The 17,199-nt window shown below is 40.8% G+C and overlaps 1 protein-coding gene across 4 annotated transcripts in view; it reads right to left on the minus strand.

Moving 5' to 3' along the window:
- Positions 1 to 11,449: 11,449 nt before the first annotated feature.
- Positions 11,450 to 17,199, minus strand: part of dand5 (DAN domain family, member 5) — a 42,191-nt gene continuing 36,441 nt past the window's right edge. For 3 of the 4 annotated variants that reach the window (XM_047151338.2, XM_047151337.1, XM_047151339.2), the window contains 3 exons: positions 13,074 to 13,356; positions 12,441 to 12,932; positions 11,450 to 12,050 (listed from right to left, as the gene is read on the minus strand). In XM_047151338.2, coding sequence (XP_047007294.1) covers positions 11,775 to 12,050; positions 12,441 to 12,932; positions 13,074 to 13,172 — 867 coding nt within the window. In that variant the 5' untranslated portion in view covers positions 13,173 to 13,356 and the 3' untranslated portion in view covers positions 11,450 to 11,774. The remainder of the gene's footprint in view (positions 12,051 to 12,440; positions 12,933 to 13,073; positions 13,357 to 17,199) is intronic. The other variant, XM_047151340.1, reaches the window with a different exon arrangement.

The raw sequence follows: 17,199 nt of genomic DNA on the forward strand, positions 1-17,199 counted from the left end.
GCACAATGTATGGGGTACGGGGGGAGGAAAAGATGGCTCATTAAGGGAATAAAGCTCTCGCCTGTGGTTACGGCCTGCTGTAATGTGGACGGGCTGTTGACTGCATTGTGTGTGACGGCTGCAAACATGCTTCAACCTCAATGGGAAAAAAGCAGCATGAATGCAGATGGCAGATTGGTCCAATTGGCAAGAAGTCTGTGAGAAAGTGTGTTAAGCGAGCGCGCGTGTGTGTGTGTGTGTGTGTGTATTGTATGTTCATCTGTACATCACATGTGTCGATCGGGGAAGGACAGAATGCACATGTGTATCATACTGATTGTGTGTGTGTGTGTGTGTGTGTGTGTGTGAAGAGAGTATGAGAGTACTGTGAGCACAGGGGGACAACTTGGTGTGTATATTTGTGTGTGTGTGTGTGTGTGTGTGTGTGTGTGAGGTGGAGAGGAGGGCTAGACTAGGGTGCTAATTTGGAGGAATTAAAGAACACTACACAGTACACTTTGTGGAAACAGGATCTAGGTCTAATCTACCCTACACCTGAACTCTCACACACACACACACACACACACACACACACACACACACAGCTGAGAGTAAGCAGCATGCCACATCACCTCCAGGCAATATGGAAATACATACTGTCTCTCCCTCTCTCTCTTTCACACACACACACACACACACACACACACACACACACACACACACACACACTCTTTCACACTAGGGATGTTAACCAAAGTGAGCTACCTCTGTGATTCAGAGGTGGAAAAATCTGTGGTCTGTTAAACTTCATACATAACCTTGGGCACACACATTCGCACACACACACACACACACACACACACACACACACACACACACACACACACACACACACACACACACAAATAATTACTCAGAAACCAACTTGTGCCCCTGCTCTTTATATATTTACATATATTTATATTAATATGATCATAATTTAATTATTTGAACATTAGACACGTGTGTAGCACTGTATGTACGTGTGTATGTACGTGTGTATGTACGTGTGTATGTACGTGTGTATGTACGTGTGTATGTACGTATGTATATATCTATGTCAGTCCTCTGTAAGCTGTTTGTTGGACACCAAACCCACTCAGTCTAGTACGTCATCGTTTCTATAGTAACAGTTCATTCACAGGGACTTCTATGGCGTCCGTTTATGTAAGTTTATGTAACATTTATGGAAGGAGTCTCCAGTGTCAGTAAGTTTCCGTGGAAGTGTTCAGGGGACGTGTTCAGGACAGGGGAAGGGGAAGTGTCCACACTACACACACACACACACACACACACTATACACACTATACACACTTACACTACACACTCATACTACACACACACACTACACACACACACACACACACACACACACACTATACACACTTACACTACACACTCATACTACACACACACACACACACTACACTATACACACTTACACTACACTACACACTCACACTACACACTCATACTACACACACACTACACTATACACACTTACACTACACACCCTACACACAGACACTACACACTCACACTACACACACTCACACACACTTACACTACACACACACACACTACACACTCATACTACACACACTACACACACCACACACACACTTACACTACACTACACACTCATACTACACACACTCATACTACACACACACTACACACACACACACTACACCATACACACTTACACTACACACTCACACTACACACATTACACACACACTTACACTACACACTCATACTACACACACACACACACTACACACACCACACACACACACTACACTATACACACTTACACTACACACTTACAGTACACTACACACTCACACTACACACACCACACACACACACACACACACACTACACTACACACCACACAGACACTACACACTCATACTACACACACACTACACACACACACTACACTATACACACTTACACTACACACTTACAGTACACTACACACTCACACTACACACTCATACTACACACTACACACTCATACTACACACACACACTTACACTACACACTCATACTACACACACACACACACACACACACACACACAACACTATACACACTTACACTACACAATTACACTACACACACCACACACACACACACACACACACACACACACACACACACTACACACCACACACACACTACACAATACACACTACACTATACAATACACACTACACACACTACACACTCACACTACACTATACAATACACACTACACACACTACACACTCACACTACACTATACTATACACTACGCACTAGACACTAAACACTAAACACTCACACTACACACTATACAGAGTTTGTATGAAGTGCAGGACTAACTCTTTACTGACTACATTGTTGTTGCCTAAATGTCAATCCTCTTTCTCTCCCACACTGTCACGTTCTCCTCTTTCTCCTCACGCTGCTTTTCATCTCCTTAATAACCTCCAAATACATTTGGGCAACACAACATCAAGGTTTTTTTCCCCCCCGAAGTTACCATGGCATTTTTTTTGGCATACAGCAACCTCTCTTGCTAAGGACATAGGGGTTGCCATGGTATTGGTGGGCACCTTATAAAGCAGACTATTGTGTATGTGTGTGTGTGTGTGTGTGTTATAGGATCTGATGCCAGGCCTGCTTCGAGTTGCAGCGTCCCAGAAAAACTAGTGTCAATGTTAACAGACTGCAAAAGAACATAACGACCAGACAAAACCTTTTTTTACCAACCTGTCTGTCTCTCTCTGAGACTGTCTTTCTCCCTGTCTCTCTCTCTGTCTTGCTCTCTCTTTCTGTTTTCTCTTTCTCTCTCTGTCTGTCTCTCCTTTTTTCCAGTCTTTCTGTTACTGTCTCTCTTTCACTCTCTCTGCCTCTCTCTCTCTCTCTCTCTCTCGCTGTCTGTCTCTCAGTTCTCAGTTTGTCCATAGGTTTCAATATTGCACACGGCTAGACAGAGGATGATTAAACACACACACACACACACACACACACAGAACTGTGAAAGCTGAAGCTATCCTCTTTCCCACATGTAGTGTTTCCTCAGCGCTCTCAGCTGGTTCGTGATGTGTGTGTGACTTTCTGCAGAGTCTCTGGCGCCCTCGTTTGGGTTTTGCTGCGCATCACAGCTGTCCTGAGACTCAGTTCTGAGACTGAGGCTGGTGTTCGATGTTAAAAGTCCCCAGAACAGATTTCCACCAACTCCACTAAAGTCCAACTACTGAATAATGAATAATAATGAGTCGAGGACTGACGTCTTTAACGGAATAATTAACTAATAACATGGCCAGTTAACAGACTGAGATTCTCATGCGGCAATCGATTAGGATTGGTTTTAATAGCATAAATTTCAGAAGTGCTCCTGCATAGACGTACACTATATGGCCAAAAGTATGTGGACACCTGAACATCACACCTATATGTACTTGTTGAACATCCCTTACAGATTGATTCCCCTCTTTGCTGTTATGATAAACTCCACTCTTCTGGGAAGGCTTTCTACTAGATTTTGGAGCGTGTTCCTCTTCACTCCAACCTTAACACAAAATGTCTTCATAGAGCTCGCTTTGTGCACAGGGACATCGTCCTGCTGGACAGGTTTGTGCCTCGTAGTTCCAGTGAAGGGAAATTGTACCGCTACAGCACACAGAGACGTTCTATACGACTGTGTGTTTCCAACAGTTTGAGGAAGATCCACATATATGGGTGTGACGGTCAGGTGTCCACATACTTTTGGCCATACAGTCTAGGTTATCATTTGCTCACAATCTGAAATGAGGTCTCCGTTCATAAAGTGTAGATACGTCCAGAGCTTGTGAGGATGGACGTTTTAACGGCATGCCATGTTCTTTGTCATCAAAATTCTAAAAATATACCATGCGCCCTTTTAAAAAAAAAAAAAAAATGCGGGGATGGGGGATTTTAGAGTAACACAAACTTCCTTAAACTAAGTATTTCAATTTGCTTCTCATTTTTCAAAACGTCTCCCTTTGCGTAATTACTATTTTAGCGTTTTCACTGCTATCCAAACTCTGTGAGGTTTGTTTCATTTAAAATTTCAAAATGTAACATTCACAATTAAGCTTGTAGCATTTTTGTCTCTATCTATGAAACGCGTGTTATTTCTTATTTCACAGATCAATCCAGTGGACGTTACACTACTTATTTGCTCAATCAATTATAACGGACCACGATTAATTAATGATGATAATTAAAATAAATAGATAAAAATTTAAAAATGTAATAATAATAATAATAATAATAATAATAATAATAATGCCAGCTTTTCTGTGTGTCCATGTGGAGAGTTGAAAGGTCACGCTGAGGTCAGCATCAGGCTTCAGTCTATGGGTTCAGGGTTTACACGACACAGATGGAGGACAGTGTTGAACAGATTTCATATCATGGCACAACAGGACTGTGATACCATCTGCTTTACACACACACACACACACACACACACACACACACACACACACATACGGGCACGCACACATGTTACACAGGGAATACAGCAACACATGACTCCAATAACTTACAGAGTAGCATTAAAACGACGAATATAACACTTCAGGAAAAAAAAGAAAAGAAAGAAGGAATCTCACAGCGTCTGGCGTCTGCCTCTGCCTCGCCGGTGTTGGGTTTTGTTTTGGGGTTGTTGTTTTTTTTGTCGTCGTTGTGGGAGTGTGTGAATCAGCACCAGCTTCACTCCGTGTTTTAATAAGGGAAAGACAAAGAAAGTCTTCTGTCGTGCAGGTGCTACATTTCGAAGCTGCCAGAGGCCGTTTGGCGCAACCTGAATGCCACCGAGCCTCCCCGGGGCAGACGAGCTGAGACGCTGCACTGATTGAGTGTGTGTGTGTGTGTGTGTGTGTGTGTGTGTGTGTGTGTGTGTGTGTGTCTTATACCTCCTACAGGCTCAGAAGCACGTTGCATGAAGAACTTTTGGAAAGTTTGTACTACGCTAAACAATTTACTGCATCCACTGTTATTACTGAACTACACTGCAGTTACATCCTGGATTGCATTTCAGAGATATACCGTACACACACACACACACACACACACACACACACACACACACACACACACACACCAAGTAATACCAAAACTAGTATCCTGATATCAAAGAAAAGTCTTCCAGTGCATACAAAGAGGAGAAAGTTGCATCACTCCAGTGTGAATGTACAAACATGTATATGTATATATGTATACATGTACATATATATTGCAAAAGTTTTCACCCCCTTGGACTGAAACATTTTCAAAATTTTATATGTATATATACACATATATAACATTTTCAAAATGTTTCACACACACACACACGTATGTATGTGTGTGTGTGTGTGTGTGTGTGTGTGAGGCATGATATATCTTGGGTAAATATCCTCTCCGTCTCTTCCTCTTTAACCGACTTGTTACTTTAACTGTGGGTGACAAGGGCACCTTGGGCTGCAGATGTTCTCACTAATGACAGATGGTATTGGCATCATGTGTGCATTCGCATATGTGAGTGTGTGTGTGTATAAATGTGTGTATGTCTGCATGCTGGCATCATGTGGGGAGAGTGGGCAAAGCCCATGCCAGCTTACTACCACCACCTGCACTGCCTAAACCTCAGCCCCGCGCCTCACCTCGCCTTCCGTTACTCGTGTGTGTGTGTGTGTGTGTGTGTGTGTGTGTGTACAGGATGATGCTTTCAATATATAGATATCAGGAGGAAATCCATTGCCATGTCGTAACCTCTGATCAGAAAACGGAGCGCTAAAGAAACTATAAAGTCCAAGCACACTGGCGTTTCAGATGCACCCTTTGCTGCCAGTTGTAGCGAACGGGCCAATCTGGATTCACCGTGAATTGTGACTGTGCTGTTGCCTGCCTCTTCATCAAACACTCGTACACAACACAAGTCCAGCAAGTTTAATTGATGACAGAGGAGCTCTAATTATGTCATTTATCTTCGTGTAGGCAGTGACGAGCTGGCAGGCTGAGGAGTTTGGTCTGGCTGAGAGAACCAGCGACATGAAGGGAACCGGCCAGAATCCTTTTCCTCAGTTTAATTAAATTCTTTCTGGGGTTTTTTTTTTCTTTTCCACTCCTCCTTTTTTCCGTTGTCGAAATACCTACCAACGTCCCCAGTTCCAGATTTTTTAAACTCAAACTCAAAACTCCCACTTCCTCTAGACTTAAAGTTATTTGTTAAGCAGACTTGGCTGTAACATCGTGTGGGCCGCCGTGTAAGCGCAGACTTTCCACTCCAGGGTCTACTATCGAGCTTTGGTCACCCACATTAGGTGGATTAAATATCCCAGCTCAGAGTGGGAGTGATATTTGGTGGTGGGCGCTCATGCATGCACAGCATCTCAGTATAATTACAGGAACAAGGTGGACCCAATCAGCACTTCCTGTGCTTAGAGACATTATTGAAACTGTGACATGGTGACTTTATTTCATTTGCATGCCAAAAGATTCAAACCATTTGTGGGGTTGTTGGTTGGATGGGTGATGGACGGACACACTTTTTCTCTTTTTCCCTTCTTCCTCGGTGTCTTATCACCACCAACAACCTTGTACTTACTTTAGGTAGGTTTCTTTATACCAAAGAAAGAGAATTACCATCAAATGTAACGTAAAATAAGCTGTCTTTTCACATTAGCGATATAACGCATCTGTATGCGTATCTGTTTAGTGCTCCAAATATTCGTATCTACATTATATCTGTACTTAGACTTCAAACTGAAGTGGGTGTGGCCAAAACTTAACTTTTATTATTATTATTATTATTATTATTATTATTAAATATGGAAACTCTGGAAAAACCCAGATGTAAAAATTTCAGCACTGTCAATAGGTTGTGTGAATTCTAGCTCTGAGAGTTCCTCAACCTCAGCTACATCACTCCAGTGCATCAGTTATTTTTGTTTGTACCTGCCCGCGATATTTTCTAATTTAATTGGCTCTACTTCTGAAAGTGTAAACAAACTAGTAAACCATTGTGACCCTGACCGGACAGTGAGTACGGACTGACACATATCCAGCTCCTCTGGATACTGCGGAGTTTCCTTGATTTTGCATTCGGTTCTGCGATCGCAAAAATTGTGAAACCGAGCTTATTCCCGGTGTCTCTCCAGTTCTCTTTCCTTTCCCTTTGTCCCTCCATAGCTCACGTGTGTAACGTTTCCCCATTCCGACAGCATTACTCTCAGTCACCTCACGCGGTCACGTCACCGTTCTTCTGTATGCCCTGCCACATTAAAATGAGCCAAGAGCTGCTGTGCCAGTCCACCTTGGCACACACGGGCATGTGGGGCGAACAAGGTGATGGTAACGGGGTGGCGGATGGGAGTCACACAGCAGGAGAGACAGATGAAAGCCCAGCATGCACCGTGTCTTCCCAAGGTGCTCTCTCGTTAGTGCCATGTCTTAATCAACTTAATTAGAGCAATTAGAGTCGCCAAAAGGCATGATTCGCAGGAACTCGCGGGAATCTATGGGTTTAGGTGCACGTGCGTTTTCCCTCAAGTACCTCACGGATGAGAAACATCACTCATCACCCACGGGCACTTCTCCAGAGTTTCCAAATTCCAGGAAGCGCAAATTAGTGGGCCGCAATTACTGTGGGTGTAGTTTCAGTTCGCCGCTCGCTGATTAGCCAGAAACGTACTTCTCAAACACACGCATTGTGTATGAAAGAAAGGGAAAACTACAACCAAGCTCATTAGCAGTCTCTTCTGCGCATCCTAAAGCCTCCATTGTGTCCATCCCATGATGCACTGCAAGCTGGCGATGCCCCGCGGCGGTCTCTCCCTGCGGCCAGCGTGTGCCAGCTTCACCCACCTGCTCCTGGGCGCCCCTTAACCCTACCTTGGCATTTTGGGCTGAAGACCCCGAGGCGAGCGGGCAGAGCTCCACCCGTCCGCACTATACGGAGCCAGATCTAACTGGCTCGCTGTCCAAACTGGACCGGCTTCAGGACCGAGCCCACAGTTCAAAGAGTTCAGCCTGGTGCCATGTAGTTAAACAGATTCAATATGCAAAAGGTCCAAGTGGAACGTTCTCAAGGGGGGAGGATGATGTGTTTAGGGATTTTATAGCTGTTGGGGTTTTTTTTAAGGGCAGCACACAAAATGAGGAACTGAATGAAATGTCAGGGCTGGCTGGACAGACTTGATTGTGGTCACTTCATAATAAATTGCAAAACCTCGGAATGTTTCCTACTGATTTTGGTTCAACATTGTCAGATTTTTTTTCCCCCCTATGCGGCACTTTGCCATCTCATATAGGCGCTTCTTAAAATGACATCTCCTGCTCAAGTCTGGTCCAATGATAGCGTAGACGTTTCTGTCTCTTCCTGTTCCAAAACGGCCCACTGGGCCACTCGCGCCTGACGCGGTTTTAATGGCGCTGCGCTCTGCTTTGCGCTCCCAGCGCAATCTTCACCCGTTTTAAGCGTTAACGAGCTTCACTTAGCGGCGACTTTTTTTGGCACGGGAGCGCGCCTCGGCCTGAGTGGATCCCACTTAAGCGCGCTCACGTCATGGGAATCCTTTAATGAGCGCGTGCTCTGCTCAGTGCGCACGGCAATTAAAACAGCGCGCGCGCGCGCGCTCATCCAGCAACGTGGGTGAGGATTAAAATTTTTTTTTTTTTTAAATCAAATAAAAACATTGAGAGACGTCACGAAGTTGAATTCATCTGCGTTTGATGTGTACAAAAAATGTGGTTTATGATCCACTGACGTGTCGATTCATCTATAAACACATTAAGCTTCATATCAAATAATTCTTAGAAATATGCAGTTAAAAAATAATAATAATAATAATTATATAACTAGCTAGGCTACAGGCTACTCTAAGTCTACGAAAACAAACTTTAAAGCTTTTTTTTTCTCCAAGAATATAGCTGCCTTAAAACAATAGGCTATACATGGCAAAAGTACATCATGTACATTAAAGCTAGATGATTATGATCACACAATATTTAACTAATTAATAATTACACTTTATGAACCCGTGATTTAGTTATTTCATGCACAGTTAACAAAAAGTGTCCCTGACGGTTCTCCCTGACCACGACTATATCTTCCGTTAAAAAACAAACAAACAAACAAACAAACCAAAACAATCAGAATTGTGTTTTATTGGCAAACTGCACCACAAGGAATTTACAGCGCTCGTGTTGTGCGTATAAATGTGTAACTGTTATTCGTTTTTAACCATTTATAACCTTGGCTTGGCACAAAAAAACTAGGATATAGACAACACTGATGATCTAGCCTAGGCTAATATGTTTGAAATAAAGAACTGTAGCACTGTAAGTAAACAAGGCAACTATATAATGGATAAATATTGCACACGAAAGTGACACAGACATTGTTTGTGAGGCTACTATTTGTTCATATGTATAATGTAATATAATATAACGAGCTGTAGAGCAGGTTTTGTGGTGGGTCTGGGTGTTTGTTATTAGTGCTTACCGCTAAAGGCGCCATTTTGCTTGCCTCCTCATTGCAAATGGCCGCTCTAGCGGTTGATTTTGAGCTGTTGCCAGGGCGATGTAAAGCGGTCCCTTGTTTTTTCCCCCTCGAGGGCATTTCGTATAGGATGAGTTAAAAAAAAATAAAAAAAAAATTCCCTGCTCCAGGTGCCAGAAAAAAAAAAGCTATGAATAATGGTCTTCTTCTTTCTTCTTCAGAAGGCTGGAGGGCAGCTGGGCCTATAGGAGGCCAGACATTCCCACAGGCCTGAAAAGAGCGATTATGTAGAACAGATAGGCCACTACGAGGGAGGGGAACAAACAACCATGTTTACTCCCCCTTACACTTTACACACTTAAAGGGCACATTTACGAGGGGTGTGCGTGCGCGTGTGTGCGTGTGTTGGGGGGGGGTTGCTTGTTTTTATGTCTTGGTGGGGATCTCCACAATGACAGGAATATCTAAGAGTTTTGCGGAGACCTTGTGGAGACAAACTGATTTGTGGAGGCAAATGGTTTTGTGGGGACCTTATGGAGATAAACTGTTTTGTGGAGACCTTGTGAAGACAGACTGTTTTTTCTCTCCAACATTTCTCTTAAAAAGTGCCAAAAAAAAAGGTTGTTTTTGGTTTCTGAGGGTGAGATTATTGTGAGGTTTAGGTGTAGCATAGCATTAATTACCTATATCAGTGTTAAGTCCTTACAAGGATAGTACGGCAAGTGTGTGTGTGTGTGTGTGTGTGTGTGTGTGTGTGTGTGTGTGTGTGTGTGTGTGTGTGTGTGTGTGTGAGAGAGAGAGAGAGAGAGAGAGAGAGAGAGAGAGAGAGAGAGAGCGAGCAGTGTATTGAAGTAGAGTTGCATTTAAGTTAGTTAACGGAGTGCTGGATTGTAAGAGACGGTCGCTTACTGATTGAGAGGCAATGCAAAATAGGCACTTTGTTGTCGTTGTTGTTGTTGTTGTTTTCCACCCCACAACAAATGTATCAGGCCTCTTTATATTGTTATTGATATATGATGCATATTATAAGTTATATATTTAAGCAATTATATTAAGTGATTATCTTGTACCGCACTAAAATATGCACCAAGCCTTGGAGAATGCTGGCAATAAACTTTCGACTATTCTATTACGCCTTATAACAGCTGTGATGCTAGATATATGCTTGCAGTAAAGTCTGTAGGAAATTTGTTAGGTTATGTCGTTCATTTCTAAAATGTATTTATTATAGTATGACATAATGTAGCTACAAACCCTAAGCTGGTAAACAACAATAACAACAAAACAACAACAACAACAACAATAATAATAATAATAATAATAATAATAATAATACACCTAGGCTTTTACACTATGTTTGTCTGAATCATGGAAGGTTAAAATATATTTAAATCCCAATATTTACTCAGATAGAACCTTACAATTTTAGTATCTTAAATATATTTTTCAGTTGGCATGATATAATGATTCAATTTCAGTCATCATTATGAAGATCTTTAGAAGATCTTTATATATATATATACACACAAAAATAGAAACCCTTATAGAATTTGTAATGATTTTAATGGCTATAATGCGAATTGTATTGATTTTAATGCATTTTAACTGAATGTTCCCTGTGGGTGTCTACTGGTAATTTGTTGCCTTCTATTGGTGGCATGTTATGTCTAGTGGATACCGTTAAGGATCAGTAATAGTAATGGTATTAATGGTTGACAGCTGATGGTTTGTAATGGTATTTGTAGTGCAAAGCATTAGAATTCCTGTGATGTATTTTATTGTTTGTTGGTTTTTTTCCGGTAGTCAGTGTGATAGCAATATGTTTGCAGTCAGGGATCCTTAGAAATGCCCAACATATTAAAAATATGTCCAAGAAAAACTTACTAACTTGAGCATATTCAAGAACAACACGGCAAACATCAGTGTATACAAAAGTATCTTGCTTTATAACTTAAAAACAGTTATTGTGTCAGGTAGCCTACAGAATCGTCGTGCAACAGCGACATCACTCGGTAAAAGCATGCAATGACATGTTGGAGTAAAATAATCCGCTGGAACGACCAAACGGATGCTTGGATAAAGTTTCAGTTTGGAAAATCAAACTAACAAAACCGATTAAAGAACCTCATGAGGTTCTCTCGTCAAAAAGTAGGAGCTTGGGTAGAATTCTGCGAATAAGCGCTCTTGTCATCATTCACTCACTCACTCAATCACACACACACACACACACACACACTTTGGCAGTGCGGGTTATAAATGCATGGGCTTGTTATCAGACTTCTCTTCCTCTCTTCCGGTTTCGCACTTGCACTCCTCTACCAGCATCACGCGCTTCTCTCGGACCTGCGAGCCACAGCGCATGGGCACGTGCACGGTGCGCGCTCTGGACGGGCCACAGCGTGAGCAAGACGGGCCGCCGCGGTGCATGCCGGATCCTCCGTTGGGGGGCACGAACATGGAGTTGCACTGACCGAAACACAGCTTATTCTGGACGGTTATCGGTTCACAGCCCTCCTCGGTTATCCGCTGTGGATACACCAAACGTTTAGGTCATAATAATAATAATAAGAAACAGAAGAAGAGGAAGAAGAAAAAGAAGCAGCACAACAACAACAACAACGACGACAACAACAACAAAAAGCCTAATAAATACAAACATAAAAAATATAATGTGAAAAAAATCTCTCTCGGCTATCCCTTAGATGAAAATAAAATACATTTCACACGTGAAAAACGTGCAACATGTTGTGCCCTGAATTTGCACGTGACATCGTGTGAACAACACGGGATCATATGAGAAAATAAATTAATCGTGATTTTTTTTAACCAGACAAAACTGATTGTTAATGTAGTGTGAGGATTAATGTGAGCACGAGTAATTCAAGAGGATTCTGATGTGTGATGAGGAGAGTGTACCTGGGTGAAGGGCAGCGCCGCACAGCTCTGCGTTCCCGCATCTCTGGAGTTAAATGGCAGTGAGAGGACCTCTTTGCCTGGCTCGCTTTTTTGCATCACCCTCTGCCACATCTCCAGGCCTTGTCTCTTCCTGGCGTCGGCGCCGGTGTAGCTCGCGCTCAGGTGCGGGAGCGACGCTGCAGGTGCGTGCGCGTGCGCAGAAGGCCCGGGGCGACCCAGCTCCAAGAAGGCTGGAAACGGGCCCCGCTTCAGTGCGGGTTTCCCGAGCAGACCCGGGGGATGACGCAGAAAGTGCGGACTCACTTTAACCACTCTCACGGATCCCCTGACCGGTTCGTTACCTGCTCCGTTACCGGAGAACTCGAGATCTGAAAACGCCGCGCGCTTAGGAAGGTCCTGGCTGACGTGCCGCGGGAGCGCGCACAGACAAGCAGCCAGAGCCAGGAACGTGGCCAAACCAAGAGCGCGCATCTTGTTCAAGAGAAGATTAGCCTAAAAAATAACACGAGAAGAGAGAGGGGACAAACACTATGTAGGCCTTTAAGAATATAAATTCAAAGGGGTAAAAAAAAAAAAATCTCCAAGTTTCTGAAGGTTGGAGTGAATCTGCGGTTCAAGGTTGCGGATGGTCACCTTGCTGTCTGTGTGAAGTGAACGCGCAGAGCTCGCGCTTATAAAGATGCTCAGGTAGCTTCTGCTCCTTTTAAGTGCCATAACTGGTGCAGTAATCATCACATCATCAGCATCGTCTCAGGAGTGTAAAGCGAGGGAAAGTTAACACACTACAGCTTGGTGTTTTACAGCAGGTGAGTTGGAGAGGTGGTGATAACGCGCTCAGGAGCTCACAGAGCCGTGGGAACTGAAAAATAAAAGCTGACCACTCAGTCTTCGGGTCTTCCGATGGTCACATGTCAATCTGTTCATCTCACACAAAACAAATCAAATTTTAAAAAATCGTGTTTAATAAAATGAATGAAACAGGATATGGAGTACTGATTTTATTTGGACAGCAATGTTATTTGTTTTCAATGAAAATAAAACAAGATGTTTTGAATGTATATGATTGTTTTTTTTTATTTTATTTTATGATAGATTGTTAATTTTGATAATTTTTTTTGTCTTTATTTATTTTGTTTTTAACTTTTTGAAAACAAAGGGTTTTTAAAAAAATGTTTTTTTTTATTTATTTACGCCTATTTTATATTCATGTATAAATGTATTTTTTATACCAAAATGATGATGATGATGATTATATAATAATAATAATAATAATAATAATAATAATAATAATAATAATAATAACATTTCTGTGAGGCCAGTCTCAAAGTGTTACAAAGTAAAAGGCGGTAGATAAGACAAACTATAAAAATAATAAAATAATTGTGCTAAGATACTAAAAAAATTCACATCGTATAAAAATTTACAAGAAGTTACTAAATCAGGCCTAGTAAATTTATATTGTAACAAAAACATCAATGGAAATTAATAACATTAAAATAAATACATAAATAAATAAATAAATGTTATTTTCTCATGTTGTGTTATTATTTCTACATGATTTTTGTTTGTTATTGGTTGTTGCATGGCTCTATTAGATTGTCATTCGAGGTTGATCATTCACTTATTTTTAAATTCCTTTCGTATAAAGATCTGATGTCAGTTCTTGTTGTTGTTTATTAAGTCGAAATTCAGGATTTCTGTCTCACTATAGTCTCAGTAACGGTCTCTTGCTTAATAACAAATAAGCCTTAAAAAAAAGAAAAGAAAAGAAAAAAAGCTTAATATAATAAGATAAAACGGACCCAAACACAGTGTCCACACACATCCATATGGAATGAACCCATCTTTATGTGTTCACTTTATTGATATTATTTACAGTGGTCGATGTCGTTTCTCCCGGAAGCGCGAGGCTGATGAGAACGCTGAGAGCTTCCTGTAATAAACCTGTAAATCTGTAATGTGTTTAGAGCAGGGCTTGATGTGTCCTGTAAACACACACGAGTTCCCACAGCCTGCAGGTAACTTTCACACTCTCTACAGGGAGTGTGTGAATCTCCGTCCCGCACTCCATCCCGCACACCTGCACTGCGGTTACATCAAAGCTGACAAGAGTCCTGAATATCACCACATGACGTCACTGCCACGCATGTCTCACTCCCGTTTTAACCCCCCCCCCACCCCCCCACTATCTTTTATAAAGTTAAAAGCGTTGACCCTCTTCCCAGCACTGATACTGAAAACACATCTGCATGTTATTTATTATTATTATTATTATTATTATTATTATTATTATTATTATTATTATTATTATTATGTGGAAATAAACACGGAACTGATGAGAGCATTTAGCTTTAGAAGAAACCCTTTATTGACATCGGACTTTTGAAACGAAAGAAAGAATATAAAAGCGATTTCTGTGTATTATACGTCTGTTTTAGCGATTGTAATTCAGATATTTCCAGATGTTTTTGTAAATAGCCGACACAGAAACACCTAAACTTCTGTTTATTTTAGGAATTTGAACTTTTTAAGCTTTTGTCATTTTTTCATTACAACCACAAGGGGGCAGATTTAGCCCATTCTTATGCTCTAGGGTCATTTCAGTTTTTTAGGGGATTAGACTAGATATGCAAATGTATCAAATATTAAACCAATAAATCAATAATAAATCAACCGGATTCATATTTAGCATAGGTATTTTAATAATTTGTCGGTTGGAAACTAGGCCTTAATTGTGTAATTACCTTATTTATTTATTTAAAAATTTTTTTTTAAAGTACATGAAAAAAAAATATATATATAATTTTATAATATAATATTTTTGAATTTCCTGTAGGCTAATATCAACATGGAAAAGTAGCCGGAGACATCATTAATACATGAGAAACACTGCCTTGTCTCTTGCTTATTTGTTTGTTTGTTTGTCTGTTTATTTATTAAAAAGAAGCAAAAATATTTTCCGATTTCCAAAATGTGGAGAAATCGGAGTTATACTCTGAGTTATATGATATTTGTTTGATCATAATCTCACCATGAGAAGATTAGATAAATGTGACTATATTTAAGATATTTTCACTATAGATATTTGAGTGTTTTTTTTTAATCCTCCAGTTTGTGTATTTGCATTTAAAATGGGAAATAAGAAGTTAAGTGTGAAGCCTTGCAGGTAAACATTCATTTACTAGTGGAATAAACAACAACAACAAAAAGCTATTTTCTACCATCTTTGTACTGCAAGCAGCTTTCATTTTTATTTCATGTATATAGGTTGTTGAACATGGACCTATCTGGAGCAACGCAAACAAGAAGAAGAAAAAGAAGAAGAAAAAGAAGAAGAACGTTTACAGTCTCAAGCAATAAAGCTTATGATGGAATATTTAAAATGGTGCAGTGTAATGCAGGGGGTTTCGTCCTGTATGTTCTCAAGTCTGAATACATTTAGTACATTTACATTTAATCTCCATCACAGACAGCTGACTGTTTATGTGTAAGAAAGTTTATTGATTTTGTAACAGAGAGGTGAGAGCTGGAGACAAATGATGAAGAATGGATTCACAGTTAAAAGGTACAAGTCCCTTTATACTGTGAGGAGAAAGTCATGAACTTATAATCTGAGTCACAAGCATCAGTAAGGGTCTCTACAACTAGAGGATGAGAGAAAACAGTTTTAACTGCAACTCCAAGATAGATATCATCAGCAGCAGCAGCATCATCAAGGTAAATGCCAAGGCATAAAACTGACACTAAAATAATAAAGGACATTCATTTATGAGGAGAATTGAGAATTAGGTTGACAGTTTGTTTCTCATAAATAAATAAGACAATATGTAAGGTTGTTAAATAAATTAAATAATAAATTCTTTAAGGTTATTCTGATGGTAGAGCTTCTCACAATTCACCAGCAGGGGGAGACAAAGCAACACTAGCATCTCTTCATACCAGTGTGGCTCTTCTGTCCCACCTGGCCCTTGGTTTAATCTTCCCTGTTTCAATACTTTTGACATTTTGGTGGATACCCCAAGTGGCTTACATTCATCATTTATTTCTACAATGGAGAAGTTGAGGGTTAAGGGCCCTGGACAGTCTCTGGGATTTGAACTCACAACCTTCTGATCAGACCTCCAATATCTTAACCACTGAACCACCACTGCCTTCTCACTGCTTTCTCAGTGCTCTACAGACACTAGACACTCCAAAAAGAGTGAAAGAGACGAGAGTGAGAACATCACTGAGCATTATATAAGGAATAAAACACTTGGAAACATGGCGTTATGGGACAGTGATCAACGACAGGGTGGTGTGATGCGGCCCAACTTGAAGACTAGTTACACAAGTCACCGTTACCAGTTTCCTGTAACACGACATGCATTCCTCTTATCACACAGCAGTGAAAAGAAAAGAAAAAAATTATTAAACTGACACATTGTACAACCCCGATTCCGAAAAAGTTGGGACAGTATGGAAACTGTAAAAAATTAAATAAATGAATTCATTCAATTCACCCAGTGCTATATTGAAAACACATCATGAGCACGTTATTTGATGTTTTAATTTGTGAACTGAATTTGTTTTTGAAAATATACACTCATTTCAAATCTGATGACTGCAACACACTCCAAAAAAAGTCGGGACAGTCGACTGTTTACCGCGGTGTAGCATCACCTTCTCTTTGAATAACACTTATTAATCATTTGGACGCTGAGTGAAGACACCAGTTGGTTAAATTTAGCAAGTGGAATTTTCCCACCATTCATCCATT

Source organism: Ictalurus punctatus, chromosome 26 (assembly GCF_001660625.3).
Source record: "Ictalurus punctatus breed USDA103 chromosome 26, Coco_2.0, whole genome shotgun sequence".
Classification (NCBI taxonomy): Eukaryota; Metazoa; Chordata; class Actinopteri; order Siluriformes; family Ictaluridae; genus Ictalurus; species Ictalurus punctatus.